The 16864-nt window shown below is 41.7% G+C and overlaps 1 protein-coding gene across 1 annotated transcript; it reads right to left on the minus strand.

Moving 5' to 3' along the window:
• Positions 1 to 4460: 4460 nt before the first annotated feature.
• Positions 4461 to 16813, minus strand: LOC103370897 (G protein-activated inward rectifier potassium channel 1-like). The gene is made up of 3 exons (XM_008300086.1): positions 16145 to 16813; positions 5554 to 5770; positions 4461 to 5131 (listed from the first exon to the last, which is right to left on the minus strand). The coding sequence occupies exons 1-3, from the start codon at positions 16811 to 16813 to the stop codon at positions 4461 to 4463; spliced, it is 1557 nt and encodes a 518-aa protein (XP_008298308.1).
• Between the last annotated feature and the right edge of the window lie 51 nt (positions 16814 to 16864).

Below are 16864 nucleotides of genomic sequence, written 5' to 3' on the forward strand. Positions count from 1 at the left end.
AAAAAAAAGCATTAAAAAAACACTCCCTAAATGTTTCTCCACCCGTCATATGTTTATAAAAGCCGTCGCCACCACCATCCTCATCTGCCAGATGCTCCTCAAACGTTTCGTTTTCAATAAACAAATCATTTGCATCTCATTTGATGGTGTGGTTGAATTACCATTTGTACGATCTGAAAAGTAAGCCGTGGCAGTGAAATAAACGGGGGACACTAAAAGCTCTGTAGTGGTGTGAAAACGGAGAGCTGTGGATGTTTGAAGTAGCATAAAGAGGAAGTACTCAAGCAAGTTCCTCACAGTGCTTTAGTAAGTGGACTTGTCACTGCTAGAATTGTAGAGTCTCAGTTCTTGTGGTTGCGTAAGAAATTTACAAGCATAAAGTTCATTTAGAACTTCCAGGTCAGTTTGTGTCGGGGTGTTTGTCAGGTAGATTCATCACAGTTATTTTTATGTTGTCTCGACCTTCCACTCAGATGTTGAATGCAGCTTCGTACGACGTTCAAGGACGTTGAGCTCGTCTTCAGTCTGTAACATAGCATACATATTTACATTTCAATTACTTCCAAGGACTTTCTGCACTGATTGAATGTAATTCATCTATTATAGCAAAAATTCCGACGTGAAATGAGTCCATGCTTACAAATGCTGTATGCAGTTTTTATAGATGTAGCGACCTTCACTTCACCAAGGAAGTGCCATTGAATGTAAATTAGACTAATCCATTTAGCAAGAACAATTTAATGATAGAGGAACGAGCAAAGCAAGTCTCCTTTACAGTTGAATTCATCATTATACAACATTGCATCTGCATGAGGAATGGTTTGTGATTTATCCCCCCCCCCCTCCATCGTTTATCTGAGTTAATTTTATCTTAAGCTGGACGGAGGTCATTTGGTACCGTCAACGAGTTATATAATCAAATTAAATTTTTCTGCTGTTCTTTGCAGTATGACTAATTAGCTGAGGACGTCCTCGTATATGTAATGTCTGGAAAATCGTCTTCCTCCGCAGTACTTTGGTCTCGATGGCCTCGATTACAGCAGTGAGCCGCTGAACAGAGCTGGTAAACACTGTGACTTGTGTCAGCCTGAAGACAACTGACATGATTTGCTGAAGCTGCAGCCAGACGAAAAGGTTAAGAGCTTTGATTTCAAGTAAACAGAGGACGGAGTAAAGTCAGTTACCCTTCCAGCCAGGGGTTAGTTGCTGCTGGAGTTTACCCTGAACTCCTGCCCTTCCAAAATTTGTTCCAAAACAGATTCACACTCACACTTTAGCCTTTAATATTTGATGAATGTTGGTTCAACCATCGCAGCAGGTGACACATGAGCTACTGGTGCTCTCTGCAGGCTGGAATAGCTGTGGATGTTGAACGCAGTCAGCAAATACACAGAAAATACGATGCAGCATTTTCTACAAGGAAACAAAGAAACCCCATCAGTGCTCGCAGAAACTATTGTGTTTTCAAAGAATTTATTGTTTAGCAGTTGCAATATGAAGTTTAATCTTACCTTTATATTGGCAATAATACACATATCCCCTGATGTCAGCATCCCTGCATTCCCAGTTATTTGTTTTACATTTTAGTAAATCAGTTCGTGATGAAACACAGTCCGTAGTCCAAAATTGACCTGTGATTGCATGTGGTGTCCCATGCGCGACGGGCCGATGCAAACACTGCACCAAGAGGTAAAAAGAGTTAAAATCCGACAGTAGTAAACATACAACTCAGATGAGCATTCAAAGAAACAAATATTCAGTACAAGTGATAAATAAATATAGAATATCAACCTGAATAGTGTTTTGGAGATTTTATAATTTTTTTTTTTTTTTTTTTAACATTTTTTTGTGTTTCTTTTGTTGTTGTTGTTTTTTTTTTTAACAATTCAGGTTGATTGACCATGCACTAAACCCCGCCCTCCTTAGTTACTGCCTGCCAAGCTTCCATTGTCCTACGTTATATATGCAGTTCCTATAGACAGTGGTGGCACATTTACAACCCAAAATTCTTGATAATTTTCAGACTAACATGTCCTTGATTTCACAGTCAGAGGTAGACAAAAGCGGGTTTCTCATTTCTAGCTGATTTTCTTCATTGTACTTTAGCCAGCTAATTAAGCTAATGTTAGTGAGTTTCCTGAAAACTCAATCTGTGGTTGATTTGGCATATTTCCAGCTTTTTCTAATGATCTTTAAAAAAGGGTCTAAGTTTGCACACGGTGGCCACATAAAAGATACTGTGGTAAAAAGCTGAGGCTAAAAAGGATGAAAGGATGAAGTAGTTCATGCTTTTCATGCCTGAGTGTCCCCAAGACTGCACACATGGCTAACGCATGTGCCAGGAAAACGAATGGTGCTCAGAACAAATGCCTGTAGGAGATTCTCTGTCATCCACACCTTTATATTTCATCATTAAAAGAGTTGTAATTGAAGCAGTCACTGCTGGAATTTGGATGTGCTTTGAGTTGTAGCAACATGCTTTCCATTGACAGTGCCCAAACACAGTGGGACGTTCCAGATTGTCCATAAATCCAGTGCTATGTCCGCCCACTGGGCTTGGCACACTTCAGGAATAATCACTGATACAGTGCTACAGCTCAATCTGTAAGTAGCTGCTGTACCCTGTAGAAAGTGTGAAGTAATTGGTTTTATCATATTGCGTTGGTATCCAGTGCACCATAACCATATTGCTTCCAGTCATTTCTTTTCATTCCAATATATACATTTTTCTTTGTAAGTAATTCAGTTACTTATAATTTTCTTCTCTTTTCTAGCACATGGTAATTTTGTTTTTTCAAGTATTGTTTTCTTGTTCTTCCTCAACTAAAACCACATTTATTGTTTGTTTTTTGTTGTTGTTTTTTTTTTTTACACTTTTTTGACTTACGCTTTTGCTTATGACGCCTTCTGAAACACACACAGGAGCCATGTGTGTTCTTCTGTTTGATATGAGGATCAACGCAACATGCAAGCATCGTTGTAGGAATAGTACCACGTGTGTGTTTAACGTCAGCATCGGTCAGCCCACAGGGATGCAGTAACCATGAACTGGCCTTAAAGCTGATACGTTATATGTAGAAAGTCATCAACAAATGATGACGCAGGTAGAAAACATGGAAATAAATAAACAGGTTCTTGTTTTTGTGTGGCAGAGCAGAGCTAGTGAGTGTGCTAAAGAAAGATGTTCAATGCGAATATTATTTTGTTCCCCATCTGGCTGCTTATTGTGTAGTATTTTTTGTGACGTGAAGTGAGCGATTCTGGGGAAAGATTGTCGATAATTATAGCGCATGTCAGATTTTATGTAGAGCTTAAACGTGCATATAATGCCTCAGTAGTGATGTACTGATCGGTCTGAGCCACTTTATTTGTTTTCCATTTACTGAGCCAGTGCTTTGAACGAACACGAGCGAAAAGGTGTCAGATCATGAAGAATTATTTGCTGAATTTGACCAAAACTATACTGTATTAGAATCTCATTCTCCACCTTTGCCATTATAAGAAAATTTACTTGCAGGATGTGGTCGAGCCATTTTACTGCCAAATCTAACACTGTCTCAGGTGGCTTGGGCTGAAGCCAAAACAAACAACGAGCCAGATAGAGATGCTAACATTAGATAGATAGATAGATAGATAGATAGATAGATAGATAGATAGATAGATAGATAGATAGATAGATAGATAGATAGATAGATAGATAGATAGATAGACGGGGACGGACGGGGCTGTAAAACTAGTTTGTGATGTTCTCCTTTGCATTGGCCGAAGTAATGTTGGGCTCTTGCTGTAGGTAGTTAGTTAGCTGCACCTGCTACTGATTGTGACTTACATATACACAAACTTCTCCATCATTTTCTTACACTTTTGATCCTGTTTTTCATTTTGAAATGGCTAAAGAAAGTCACCACCTTGCACACTCTTTGCTGCACTTCAGCATGTGGACAAGTCCAAAGCTAGACAGGCTTGCCATGCATGGTTATCTTTGCTAAAGCGCTGACTGGACACTCACTGTTCTTGGGCGGGGGCGGGAGGGGGGCAGTTTAGCAGACGGTCAACGCAGGTCAGTCTTATTTATAACTGCCACTTTGGTGCTTGTTCAACTGAGAAACTTGTACAGTAGTTGGAGACAATTAGAAAGTCTTTGATGTGACTCTGAACAGAAATGAAAGAAACAAGCACAAGGACAGAAGTGTTCGAAGTCAGTGGGGGGGCACAGATGGTGATCTATCAAAACTGACTCACAGTATGAGCGGATGGATGGCTTATTGGTGTTGTCCTTCTATTTGTGGCAATGGACAACATAGTAGAGAGCCCATAAGTAAAAGTAAAATACTGGACAAAACCTGCAGAAAAAAAATAAAACTTATATCACAGTTGTCTTTATTTATATGCAATGCCCATCAAGCCTGATTGAGTTTTCAAAGTGTTTTTAGTCTTAAAGGTGGCTTCGACTGCAGAATTCAGCGGTCAGCATTCATTCTGCGCAGCTTGGGCGGCAGGTTGTCCTCCGGCCGACTCCCGACCAACGGGATCTGCACTGTTGGAGCTGGAGCAGCCATGGTGCTTATGGCTGCTGGCTGTCTATGTTTTTCCAGCTCGCTCTCCTCTGCTTCTCCATCCAGGGACAACAGCTGGACCTGCTCCTCCGGCTGTCCATGCCTCACAGCTGGGATGGAGCTGGACCTCAGCCTCTGAATACTAAGTGGCAGGTCCCCCGTGCTGGAGGCTTTCCCTCCAGGCAACGCTGGCCCGGTCTTCAGCCCCTTCCAGAGGTGCTCCTCCTTGGTGGAGCTCATGCGCTGGAGTTTGCTGGGCAGCCTGGAGGCTTGGTCCTCCACATGGTCTGCATAGTCGGCTGACAGGAGTCTTTCCCTGCGGCCTCCTCGACCACCGTTGCCCAGCAGAGGGGAGGAAGGAGTGGGTGCAACAGGTAGCGGGTTGGGCGATGTCAGTGAGGACTTCTCCTCTTGCTCTTTGACACTGTACGGAGGCGTAGGGACCTCGAAGGTGTTGTGGAACTGGGAGTAGTCGACTCTGAAAAAGCCCTCCTCCAGCGACATGACAGGCAGGAAACGATGGCCCCACAAGACTTCATCCTCGGTGTAAGATGTCCTGGCCTGGCATGTCATACCTATGATGGAAAGAAGAAAGAAAGTAGAGGAACATTTCCCATGCAGACAAGATAAAGATTTTTTTTTTAAAAAAAAGGAAATGACTAAAATCACTGTAAGGTTACTAAGAAAATTGTAGAAAGTGGACTATTAATTAAAGATGGACGTAGAGCCAGTCAGGAGGCAGAAATAAAAAGTGCTTCAGGGAAAAGAGAGACAGAGACATGAAAAAATACAACAGCGATGGATACAGCCGTACGCTGTTGAATAATTAAATACCATGAAATTAAACATTCTGTTAAATATTTTATTTCATATTACCGAGAAAGGCTGTATGCCACAGGCTGTACGATGATGAAACAAATGATTTAGGACAAGAACCCTTATCCAAAGTTATTTATAAAATAAATAAATACATTCAGATATAAGAATTTGCTCCAACCTGTGGTCTCTACGATGCCCTCCAGAATAACAACAATCTCAAACTGCTCGTTCATGAGCGAGCGCTGCGACAGATCGAAGAACGGGCTGTTGGTGTTGATCTCGTGGCAGATGGTTAGAGGCGACACCAAGAAGAGCTGGTCCGCCCCCGTCCCAAAACCTACGTCCAGCTCACACTGGTCCAGGGGCAGGAACTCTCCCTCTGGGGTCTGCCGGGACTGAAAACACGGATAATCAGAGCACATTACATTTACCTATTTACTGAAAAAAAGCAATGTTTCTAAATAATCTTTTAACTTTCTTTCTCCATGAGGTCAGTGCACGGGTTATGGAAGAAAGCAAGAATTATTTAAGTTTACTTCATCATGAAATGTAGCCAGTATTTGACTTTAAAAACCATCCATTATCTCCATTATCTATACACCGCTTAATCCTCTTTAAGGTCACGGAGGGGCTGGAGCCTCCCAGCTGACTCAGGGTGAAGGCAGGGGACACCCTGGACAAGTCACCAGTCTATCACAGGGCTACTTTGAAAACCTTTTGCGTAAATGTATGCAAAATCTTAAATTGAAAATCTTAACTTGTATTTTAAAGCTGAGCAGTTAAAAAAAAAAATTTAAAAATAAAAAAAGACCCTTTTTAGGATCCACAAATTCAGATTGAAACTGAAAGTTCTCAGAATTTAACAGAACCTAAGCAAAATTTTAAATATGTAAACTATTATGGGAAACTTTCAGTTTCTGATCGTTGGAAACATCCAGATTTAGAGAAATAAAAACACTGACACAGGTTACTGAAATGGGCATTTAACGTTATAAATTAAGATATCTGGTTAAATATTTCCATCTTGTGTTATTCAAACTTTTTTTTTTGTTTAAATTTTAGATTTTGAGGAATATTCTTATTTCTTTCAGAGAATTACATAAAAACATGAATACCTCTTTCATCTGTATGCTACAGAGGAAGTTACAGCCAGCAGCCAGCTAGCTTACAGCAACAAGACTGGAAACTTTCTTTGTCCAAAACCAACAAAATCTGCCTACTAGCATCGCTAAAGCCCATTGATTACATGGTAATTCTTGTTGGTTTAAACCAAACAAAACCGCAGTGTAAAAAAAACCTGCTGCCAATTCACAGTTTTATGACGATTTATGGTTTGGACTATTTCTTGGCTTGGACCAGTTGCCAGGCAACCAACAGAGACTTCAGGAAGTTGCTGGTCCCGGCTATGGCAACCGTCTCCAGCTTCATATTTACCGAGATGAGAGCGGTACCCATCTTCTCATCTTACTCCAGCTAAGAAAGCAAATAAGAGCATTTGAAACGCTCCCTTTAAGGACACAGTCAGTACAGCTGGACTAGCAGGGAACAAACCTGATGTACAAGAGAGTAGAAGTCCAGAATCCAATGCACTGCCTCACTGTTGTGCAGAAAATGCAAATGCCTTCATTCACAACATTATGGAGTTTTATGACCTTTTGGGTGGCTGGTGATCAGGATGCAAGACTCCTTTGCCAGGCAGCCAGACTTCCTGTTATCTCTGCTGGACAATTGGTACCACTTTGGTGGACATTTTTCACCCAGTATCCTTTACAACTACTGTAGGTGTGCATGGTATCCTATGAGATGGGGTGTTTGGGAGGATGTTGAAGTATTAAGGGAGTTGTTTCAGTGTTGAAAAGCAGGTTTGCCGAAGCCTGTAAACTAACGGTGATCGTAGCTGTTGAGGTAATGCTTCCATCATCCCTATTTTTAGAGGAAGGGGATGATAATAAAGAACATTATCTCTGATCTCAGGCTCAGTCATACTGGTGCTGCCTTGAAATGATGCCACTTGAATATACACCTCTGACACAGCTCCTAGTGCTCGTTTGCCTGAGAGACCTACATCTTTGTAAAGTGGGAAGAAGTGTAGCTTAATCCTCCTGATAATCTATGATGACAGTTTGTTGGATTAAGTTTTTATTTGTCTCAGAGTAGGAAGAGTGAACAAAAGATTTTTTTTTTTGGCAGATAAATTGATGGATTTTGACATATAAATACACAAAAAGGACTAGTTTGACATTGATACATCCACAAGAGGCCACACCGCTACTGTGATGTTGCAGTTTAAGTTAAATATAAAGGGGTTCTCTCATTTTCTCAAAATCTCTGTCAGACAACATTGGCAATGTTTATTTTGTAAGACACCTTGTACACACTTCCTCCTTGCCAGCACTTTAGAGTGCACTGAAACTCTGCAGCAGCCTGGCCCCAAAGACAAGTATCATTGGATTATGGAGAAGACACTCGTGCTTGCTCTTAATAAACCAAAGCTAATCAAAGTACTCTTTTAGGTGTTAAATTAATACATTTGACTAAGGAGGAAGCACAAGAAACCGAAGGAAAAGAAGCACAAAAGAAAAAGCCAAGGATGAAAACCGATAAAAGCCATCAACTCACATGAATTTAAAAAAAAATAATCCCAAAACTCAAATTAAACCTTCTATTTGCATAGATAAAATGTGTTACCTAAACTAAGTTGTATTCCGCTATGGCTCGATCCAAGAAGTTCTCCCAGTCGCCCTGTGCTAACTTGCATGCAGAAGAGTCTCCCTGGGCCTTTGAGTGAGGAGCCACTTGGTCCGCAGATGGCAAACAGACTGTCATTTGTATTCACAGTGATGTGGAGGACAGAGGGGTGTGACATTTCACAGGAAGATGTCTGTGCCCACAGATCCCTGGCTCGCCTTCGTGAGGGAAAAGTGTCACCCATCATGCTGCATCAGTGATGGGTGCTCCCGCAATACGCAGACAGGAAGCCTATGTTACATGTCCGCTGAATTTATATCAAAAAAGCAAGAAAGGCGGATGTTTCACATCACATTGTTTGGATGTCCAAACAGAAAAAAAAAAAATGAAGAGAAGAAACGCTGTTAAAAAGCTGTCGGTTCCTCCTATCTGTCAGTCCACGGGGTGTGTTCTTGGAATCAGTGAAATGATATAACTTGTCTTTGGTGTTTCTAAAAGGAAAAGATGTAAAACTGCAACAGTCGCTGTCTGGATTAGGCTTTGGATGGAGGTACAGCTGGGTTTCCAGCTGACACAGACTCAACTTTAGCTGCAACACAATGTCCTTCTCAATGATGCTGCGTTAATCGATCACATACAAGCACATATTGTGATAATTCTCCTGTTTTCCTTGTGTGATGCTTTCCAGAGTCATGATCTGTGAGTCAAACCAATGTGAAGTGTTTTGGCTACTGACAAGCTTTAAATGCATTAATCTGTTTACTCCCACTGGACTTCCTGGATAATATTTCTTTGACTGCAAACAACATGACCCCTTTTCTGTCTGAATCCCAGTTTATATATTACGTTGTTTGATATTTTGGGAAACTCTATTCAGTTTCTTGGTGAGAGTTGAATTTAATATCACTTTAAGTATAAATTTACATTCACAAACTGTATATTAAAAAGTAAGTAATAAAATAAAAACAACTGAAAAAATTTGAAAAAAAATCGAAATAAAAGAGTGTAAGGGACAGGACATCTCATACTGTGGCCATTTGCAACAGATAATATCAGACATGTTTTTTTCAGATACAGTCATGCTCAGGATGTCATATCCAGTTTGCAATTGTCAACGTGTGAGATGAGTAGCTGCCAGAACTTGTCAGTATAGATCCCACCAGAGTGGATCTGACTTTCTCTAGTTGTAAAAACTTCATTAGATCTCTAATCCAGTGAGTGTATGGTGTTTTTAATCTTTCCACTGACGAAAAAGTAGCCGTCTAGCAGTCAGAGATGTAGATGCACGAGTATTTAATGTATATTTTGATGTGCTAGCTTCTTTAGCAACCACCCCAAATACTGCTGTCAGTGGTGACGGATTGGTTGAAAGGAATCCTAGATACCTTTGAGAGAGTTTAGAATACATCTTGCCCCTACTTATAAAGTCCATCCAATAGTGTGGAGAGGAGTTCCTGTTTGATTTTTGCATCAAGGGCACAGACAGTTCACATCAGGGTGAAACGTCAATCAGATTTCTCTTCAGTATAGTGTTGGGTAAGGACGAACTGTCGGAATCCATGTCACTCGCATATTGATGAGGAATGAACCCTGTTATGAACTGAATTCCATGTTTACTTATCCAGTCGTAAATTTATATCCTCTTCCTGCAAGCCCTTAATTATAGATAAAAAGGGGCAATTCAGACGAGAAACTTCTTCATTTAACTGAGAAACTACATCGTTTCCAAGGAGTGGATTTTTGCCCAGAATGTTGTCTGACATAATTTTAATTGGAGGAATATCTTGGTATTTGGAAATCCGACATGACGAATGACCAGTGGATTTGAGCGAGAGGTCGAGGACACAATACACTGTGATACGGTAGCGACCTGTAAATTACAAAGGCAGCCGCGCCTTCAAAGATACACGACATTAGTATCTGTTTTTAACTAAGTGGGACCAACATTTACAAAGTGAACATCAAGCTGTATTCAAAAGTCTCTAACCTACTAATTTAGCGCATACACTCATGAAATGTTTAGTGAAGTCGCAAATCAAGTGAGAAGTAGTGAGTCATTTTCTCATATACTTCTATAGAATCTGACTTCTTTTTTCAACCACAGGAGTCGCCTGCTGCTTAGAAAGACTGCAGGTTTAAGACCCTAACCTGGCTGAGTCTAATGCCAACTAAATCCACCTACCAACACCTTTAAAGCTCACACCATAGCTTGTTTAAGAGATCCAAAAATGTATTTCCATCTTCAGATGGAGCCTGGCTAGCTGTTTCCAGTCTTTATGCTATGCTAAGCTAACAGGCAGCTGGTTGTAGCCTTATGTTTAACAAAACAGATAACAACGTGGTATCAACCTCCTGATCTGACGTCAAACAAATATTTCCTGAAATCTTCCCAAACAATTCCTTTAAATGCGCAATAAAGTCACTGTTTTTATTATGTCTTATGTGCATATGGGATAATATTGTTTTTATGAATAGATTAGCATATTGATGGTCCTTCAGGTAAATTTCCATTTGAAATTCACCAGTGCAGTGTTTCTACTTAAATCAGAATTAATCAGCTCCCTGCCTCCATCCCTCAGCAGCTTCTCTTAGGCATAAAGGTGTCAAAAACAGGCAAAACTTGTGATTTCATTACATTTAAATACAGGTCTAATACAATGATGGTGGCAATGCAATTAATTTTCCCATCTTACTGTTGAACTCTTCACTCCTGGAAATGCTTCCTCCATCTCCTATAGAGAAAGGAGGAGCATGTCAAAGCCCCTTCTAAAAGCCTGTCATATTTACAAGATGCTTTAGTTTATTTTTGTTCCCCCAATCATTGAGAAATAAATTGTAGGCTAAGTAAATTGTCTTTGACATAGTGCAGCCAGGTGTCCCATTTGTCAGCAAGGCTCGCACAAGTCAATAAGATTGGAAACCAATTTCCTGAGAAGTCACATCTGAAACGTTCTAGTTATGAAAGTGAAGCTGCTGATTTTAAGATACTGTTCACAGCTCCATTTACTAGCACCAAAGTGTGGCAGGAAAATTATAGCTCTACCAAGGAAGGGGAAACCTGCCTAACACTGAAAGGTTTTAACAAGGTGAAAGCCTTGTGTGTTCTCTTACTTCAGCTAAACAGTCAGGGCCACAAGGGGGGAATTAATGGCCCTTAGAAGAGGTCCTGATATAGCGGCGGTGCTTAATTTACCACCTGAGATCCAGGTTGAGTGAAAGCAGACCCTTTTCCTCGGTGACTCACTTCTTCCTCAGTGTGTGTGAGCGAGTGTGTATGTGTGTGTGTGTGTGGGAAAAATGCAAAGAAACCCAAACAGTGACAACGAAGGAGAACATGTACATGCATTTCTCTTTGTGTGTTTGCGTCATTCAAGTGTGTCAGCGCATATGTCCGGCCTGAACCTTTGAGCTTTGGCATCAAACGTAACACTCGCACAGATGTCACACCGGAGCTGCCATTTCCGATCTCCCCACAGCAGCATTAAAGCTAATTCAGCTGTCTCTCTTTCAGTCTCTTCTTTCTCCTGCTTTTTCTGTTCGGCCCCTCTGAGTTAAGCAGTGGGAGATACTGGGATGTCATGTTGACATCCACGCTGCATCCATGCCTGTCTATCTGCTGCGAGCTCTTATCGTTTATCTCCTGCTATAGACCAACCTAGTGAGACGAGCTTCTGTTGACACTGACGAGCACCGCCCAGCTGTCACTCTCTTCCGTCTGTATCACTGCTGCTGTTTACTGCTTCTGTTTCTTCGCAGTTTTTTTTCATGCTAGCATGAGCGCGTTACTTCCATGCACTGCTGGCAAACCACATGCAAACATGCTTTTCTTTTTTTTCAAAAATCATATTCCACTTGTGCTGCAAGGGTCAGTGCACCTCTGCATTCTATTGATTTATTAATGAACGCTGCATTAATATTTATGGAAATTCAAGGACTTTTATCTTTTTAGGTTAATATGCATTATGGATATAGAGTATGTCGTCCTGCCAGGGAATAGTTTTTCTGCTGATAATAACATTTGTTTCATGTGGGCGTAAGTTTAGTATCTCGTTAGATGAAAAACAATATCTAATGAAAAAAAATCACACTCAGACGACACGATTGTCCCGGTTCTTTGGGCTGTGGCTACATCTGAGTCAATTTTCCCTACAAGGGCCTTTAAATATTTCTCAATATTTCCTAGCGAGGACTTACAGAGTTGCAAAGTGAGAGGAGCTATTTGGGGCGTCCTCAATTCTGGACATTCATTTTCCCATAAAAAAAATCTGTAGGACAACTCCCAGCGTGCACTTTGGCGAAGGAACACTGAATAACAAATGTTATTAATAAAGGTCAAAGCTTTGCTATGTGTGCCACGGAACATGGGGGAAAACTGAAAATGATGCTGTTGAAATCAGTTGAGTTTTAGATTCATACGGATCCATTTTTTTGTGGCATAGCATGTTTGAATTTGCCAAGAACATGGCTTTGTACATTGCCTTTAATTACCACATCTATGTCTGAAGTGTGACAAGTCTGTCTTCCTTTTTTTTTTTTAGGTTGCTTTGCAGGGTAGTTACCCAATGCTGGAATAACAACTTTTACTGCCATTGAATCAGGCTGTCCACCATTTAAAGAGATGTGCTCGTGCATCTGCATTCTCTGAATAGACCTGTGCTTGGTTGAAGTCTCCTGTATTGGTTGAACTTTGTACAGCCTCAAAACAGAACCAAGAGGAGGTGCAGAAGTCTGGTTTCCTCTCAGAGCGCTTGAATCACAATATGCTGAAAGATTATTATGGAGTTTTTGCCCCCCAAAAAGTTGCCTAGCACAGCTTTAAGCAACACTGAGGACGTTTAAAAATGTGGAAACACCATGCACCGCCTGCCACTTCACAACTCTTTTTATGTTGTTTTAGTCGTCAAACCTTCAACTGGTAAAATGAATGTAGGCAAACTAACCCTCTCTCATATATACCTACTCAAACATATCACAGGAAAGTCCCACCAATTAGACTGCAGCAGCAGCATCTATTCGGATGCTGCAAGGTGATAAACTGATTACCAGCAGTCATCCATTGTGCTGAGTGCCTAGTTTTTTACTAAATATTTCCTAAAATGTTATTTAGGAGAACTTGAGCAGATCAAGGCCGACTCCAACGTTGATAGCCAGAAGACAGATGCAGGCAACGGGAATATTCTATCACTGTTTCCTGCATCATTATGTAAAACTGTGAGCAAAATAAAGTTGAAGAGTTCATATCCTGCACCAAAATGTGCGTCATCATAATGTGCTTACGTGAGGTACTTACTACATACAAACCAACTTCACCTTTTAACTGCAATCCAGAGTATCTAGGTCCCATTAGAATTTACAGCCCAGGCCAATCCCCGACTCTCCCAGTAATTGACTGCTACTGCCGTGTCACAGCGCGTTTACACAGTTCCATCATTAGGATTTACTGCAGCATGCCTCATTTCTCCAGTCAGCTTTGTGGGCAACCCGTCCGACAGTGACCTTGAGCTGTGTGTTACCTGAACACAAGCCAGGGCATTGTTTCCTCAGTGCAGGTGTAGTACTACGGGGTGATGTACAGTCAATTTAGTCCACAATACGCCACTGTGCAGTCTGACACCACAATGACGTAGCTTTATGGGCGCTTAAACAACAATGCAGCAACCCTGCACACAGTTTAAACAGCCCAGTTAGTCCAGAATCTCAAGAAAACAGAAGCTCCATCGTAAAATGTTACGATTTCCTGCATCTGTTTCGAGATGTTGTCCGCGAAGCTGCAGTGGATAAAAGCGAACGCAAAAAACACGTTGTGGCTGTTTACTGTTTGTCCTCTGGGCATAACTAATTGCACTGAGCATGATGCTTTTTAGCAGATGATGAAGATGTCCTGGATGTCTGACCTTCCACCAACATATAAATAGTTGTGGCTTGAAAAGATAATGTAGTGATCATTTAAAAAAATAAATAAATAAAAAATCATTATTTCCTGGCAGAATTCCCAGATCAGTATCATCACTGAAATCTAATTAACAGAAAGCCAAGAACTGATTAAAAGAAAATTACAGAAAAACAGATGGGTCAGAGCAAATCATATGACAAATGTTCGGAGTTTGTTTTGCAGTAATTATGTTGCACAAGTTCATCCCTTAAACCTGAGAGGTAAAGGCTGAGTAAGCTATCTGTGCTGTGAAAACACTGGATCTCAATCTGCAACAGAGCTGCAGCAGTTCCTGCGCTGCTTTACATGCTACAAATCAGAGCTGATGGTGTGATACATTTCAGCCCAGACTAGTTATACTCTGTGTTATGGTATCATGAACACACCATTATTCAAACTGCCAAAAGTTCCTCTTTAATAATAAACCTATAGAGGCTCCAGATGCCATTAGAGAGGCAATTCTAGCACTGCGTTATGTGTAATATCGGCATACTGGTTGCGGAGACGAATCTGACAGAGGTCAAACCATTACAGTATGCCCCAGGGGTGTTTATTACTGCTTTCATTCTCTTATTTCATACAGAGCTGAATGCATTAGAGACAACTATCACAGAGCTGTCTGAGTTTAACTACTGTCCTCTGTGGAAGGAAAAAAAACTTGATGATGCTGCCTTTCTTTATGACTGTTCCTCTGTGATGCTTTGTTGATTAAGTGCAATCAAGACACCATATTTCTCTTTGCCTCGCTTGCCTGTTAATTAAAGAACAAAAGATAACGTAATGAAATTTAAAAGCATCCTGAACAGAGCTGAACAGCGGCCATAATAAGTTATTTAATCGTGGCTTTTAATGTGTTGAGTGACTTTTAGTTCTCTAATGGATACCATTTCAGGTTTTCTTTTTTTGTTAACTGTGGTTTGAGCATAAAACATTAAATGATATGCCTGGTTAGGATTTGAGTGCAAATTAAAGCATTAAGCGCGCGCACTGATGCACTACGGGTAATAGTAACATACTGGTGGCTCTCCCTCAAGGTTCAGAAAGTAAACTGTCACTTGAGATCATCACGCTACTCCACACAGATGACAAAACCACGACTAACTCTGCCTGTCACAACAAAGCAGCGCTGCCCTTTAGACATCCAGGGTTTGAGCTGACTGGAGATCAGTCCTTTGTTGAACTAGTGCAAGACTCAAACAAAGTCCACACAATGTCGTGAATTGTAGGGACCTGAAAAACTTCACACATGTGCTGTCTAACTATCGCACATAAATCCTGCAGAGAACAAATAAAATATTGTTCAGAAGACTTGTGACAAACACATTTCCCTCACAAAGTGCAACCTAGAAAAAAAAAAGCTGTTTGACACTGCAGTTTTACATTCATTTGCAAAGTTGCACGACACAAAAATTTAGTTTTTTTCTCTTTTATCATAGCTGCCAGCAGCTGCCTCGGCTCTGCTTTCATCCTCGGGATGTTTTCGGCTCTGAAACCAGCATGTGCCCCATAAAAAGCAGCATCACTGTCAGCGCTCAGGGCTTCAGATTAGTAGCATTTTTATCTTCAGGAAAGAGTGGCCTTGGGAATTATTCAACTCATTGTGGCCCACTAACTATAAGAATTGGCTCAATTGATCTTTTAATCAATAGGTATAGTTCCCCACTTATACTGTCCCCCGGGGGCCCATTTATCTCATCCGTGGACAGCTGGAGCAGAGGGAGAACTTAGATATACAGCCCATTGACAGCCGTTCTGCTGACTGAGGGGGGACAGTCTGTGATGACCCTGACTGTATCAGACAACACACTCAGCAGCTGAGAAATGAAGAGGGAGGGGAGCACAAACACACAAGGTGAATCCAGCACTAAAAGTAGAGGCTTCAGGGGCTCAATGCAAAAATGGTCACTCATTAAAATACATGTTATGATGGAGTTACTAAAACCTCAGGGAATGCAGTCAATTCTGGAGATGAATGGAAACTGAATGCATGGCTTGAAACGCTCTCAGAAAACATAATGAGCAATTTCAGAGCAAATTAAGTGGCTGACAATTAGCCTTGATAATGACATTTTAACAGTTGGAATGGCGCAGTGGGTTCTTTTGGATAGCCCTTTGCGCTCCACAGCTGGGTGTCTAACCTGTAGCCTACCTTGATGAGTTTGCACCTGATCTGCGCGGACACCATGTGGCTGTTGCGCAGGTTCCCCACTCGGAACATGAGGCACAACTTTCCGTCCCGCTGCGAAATGACCGCGTCCTGGCTGAACATGAGCGTCTCGGCGCGCTTCTTGGGCTGCGACATCTTGATGAACATGCAGCCGATGAGAAAGGCGTCCACGATGGAGCCCAGCAGCGACTGGAACAGGAACAGGATGATGCCCTCCGGACACTTCTCCGTGATGTAGCGGTAGCCGTAGCCGATGGTCGCCTCCGTCTCGATGAAAAACAGGAACGCGGAGGGAAAGTTGTACACATTGGCGACGCACGGGGTGTAGGACGAGTCGTGGCCGCCGTGGCTCAGGTCGCCGCGAATGTAGGCGATCACCCACCACATGGAAGCCATGACCAGCCACGCAACTGTGTAAGTGAGGATGAAGATGAGCAGGTTCCATCGCCACTTGAGGTCCACCAGCGTGGTGAACAGATCGGAGATGTACCTGCTCGTCTCCCCGCCAAGGTTACCGTGCTGGACGTTGCAGCGACCGTTCTTCTCCACAAAGCGCTGCCTCTTCCTCTTCACCGGTGCGGAAAAAGTCATGCTCCGGTTGGTGTTCACCACCTGATAGTCCTCGCCAAATTTCCTCCGTAGTGCTGCCATTGTGTCAAATCACTCACTCGCCACCGACAATCGACACTTGTGCAGAATCAG

Source organism: Stegastes partitus, unplaced genomic scaffold, assembly GCF_000690725.1.
Source record: "Stegastes partitus isolate 25-593 unplaced genomic scaffold, Stegastes_partitus-1.0.2 Scaffold1497, whole genome shotgun sequence".
In the NCBI taxonomy this organism is placed as follows: domain Eukaryota; kingdom Metazoa; phylum Chordata; class Actinopteri; family Pomacentridae; genus Stegastes; species Stegastes partitus.

Bases quoted from the DNA above. Each gene is read 5' to 3' on its own strand.
- LOC103370897 (XM_008300086.1), bottom strand. From the start codon at position 16,813: ATGGCAGCACTACGGAGGAAATTTGGCGAGGACTATCAGGTGGTGAAC. The intron at 5,771-16,144 runs GTAGGCTACAGG...CCGTGTTTTCAG, and splicing joins TCAGGTGCAAACTCATCAAG to TCCCGGCAGACCCCAGAGGG. The intron at 5,132-5,553 runs GTTGGAGCAAAT...TTTCCATCATAG, and splicing joins GGGCATCGTAGAGACCACAG to GTATGACATGCCAGGCCAGG.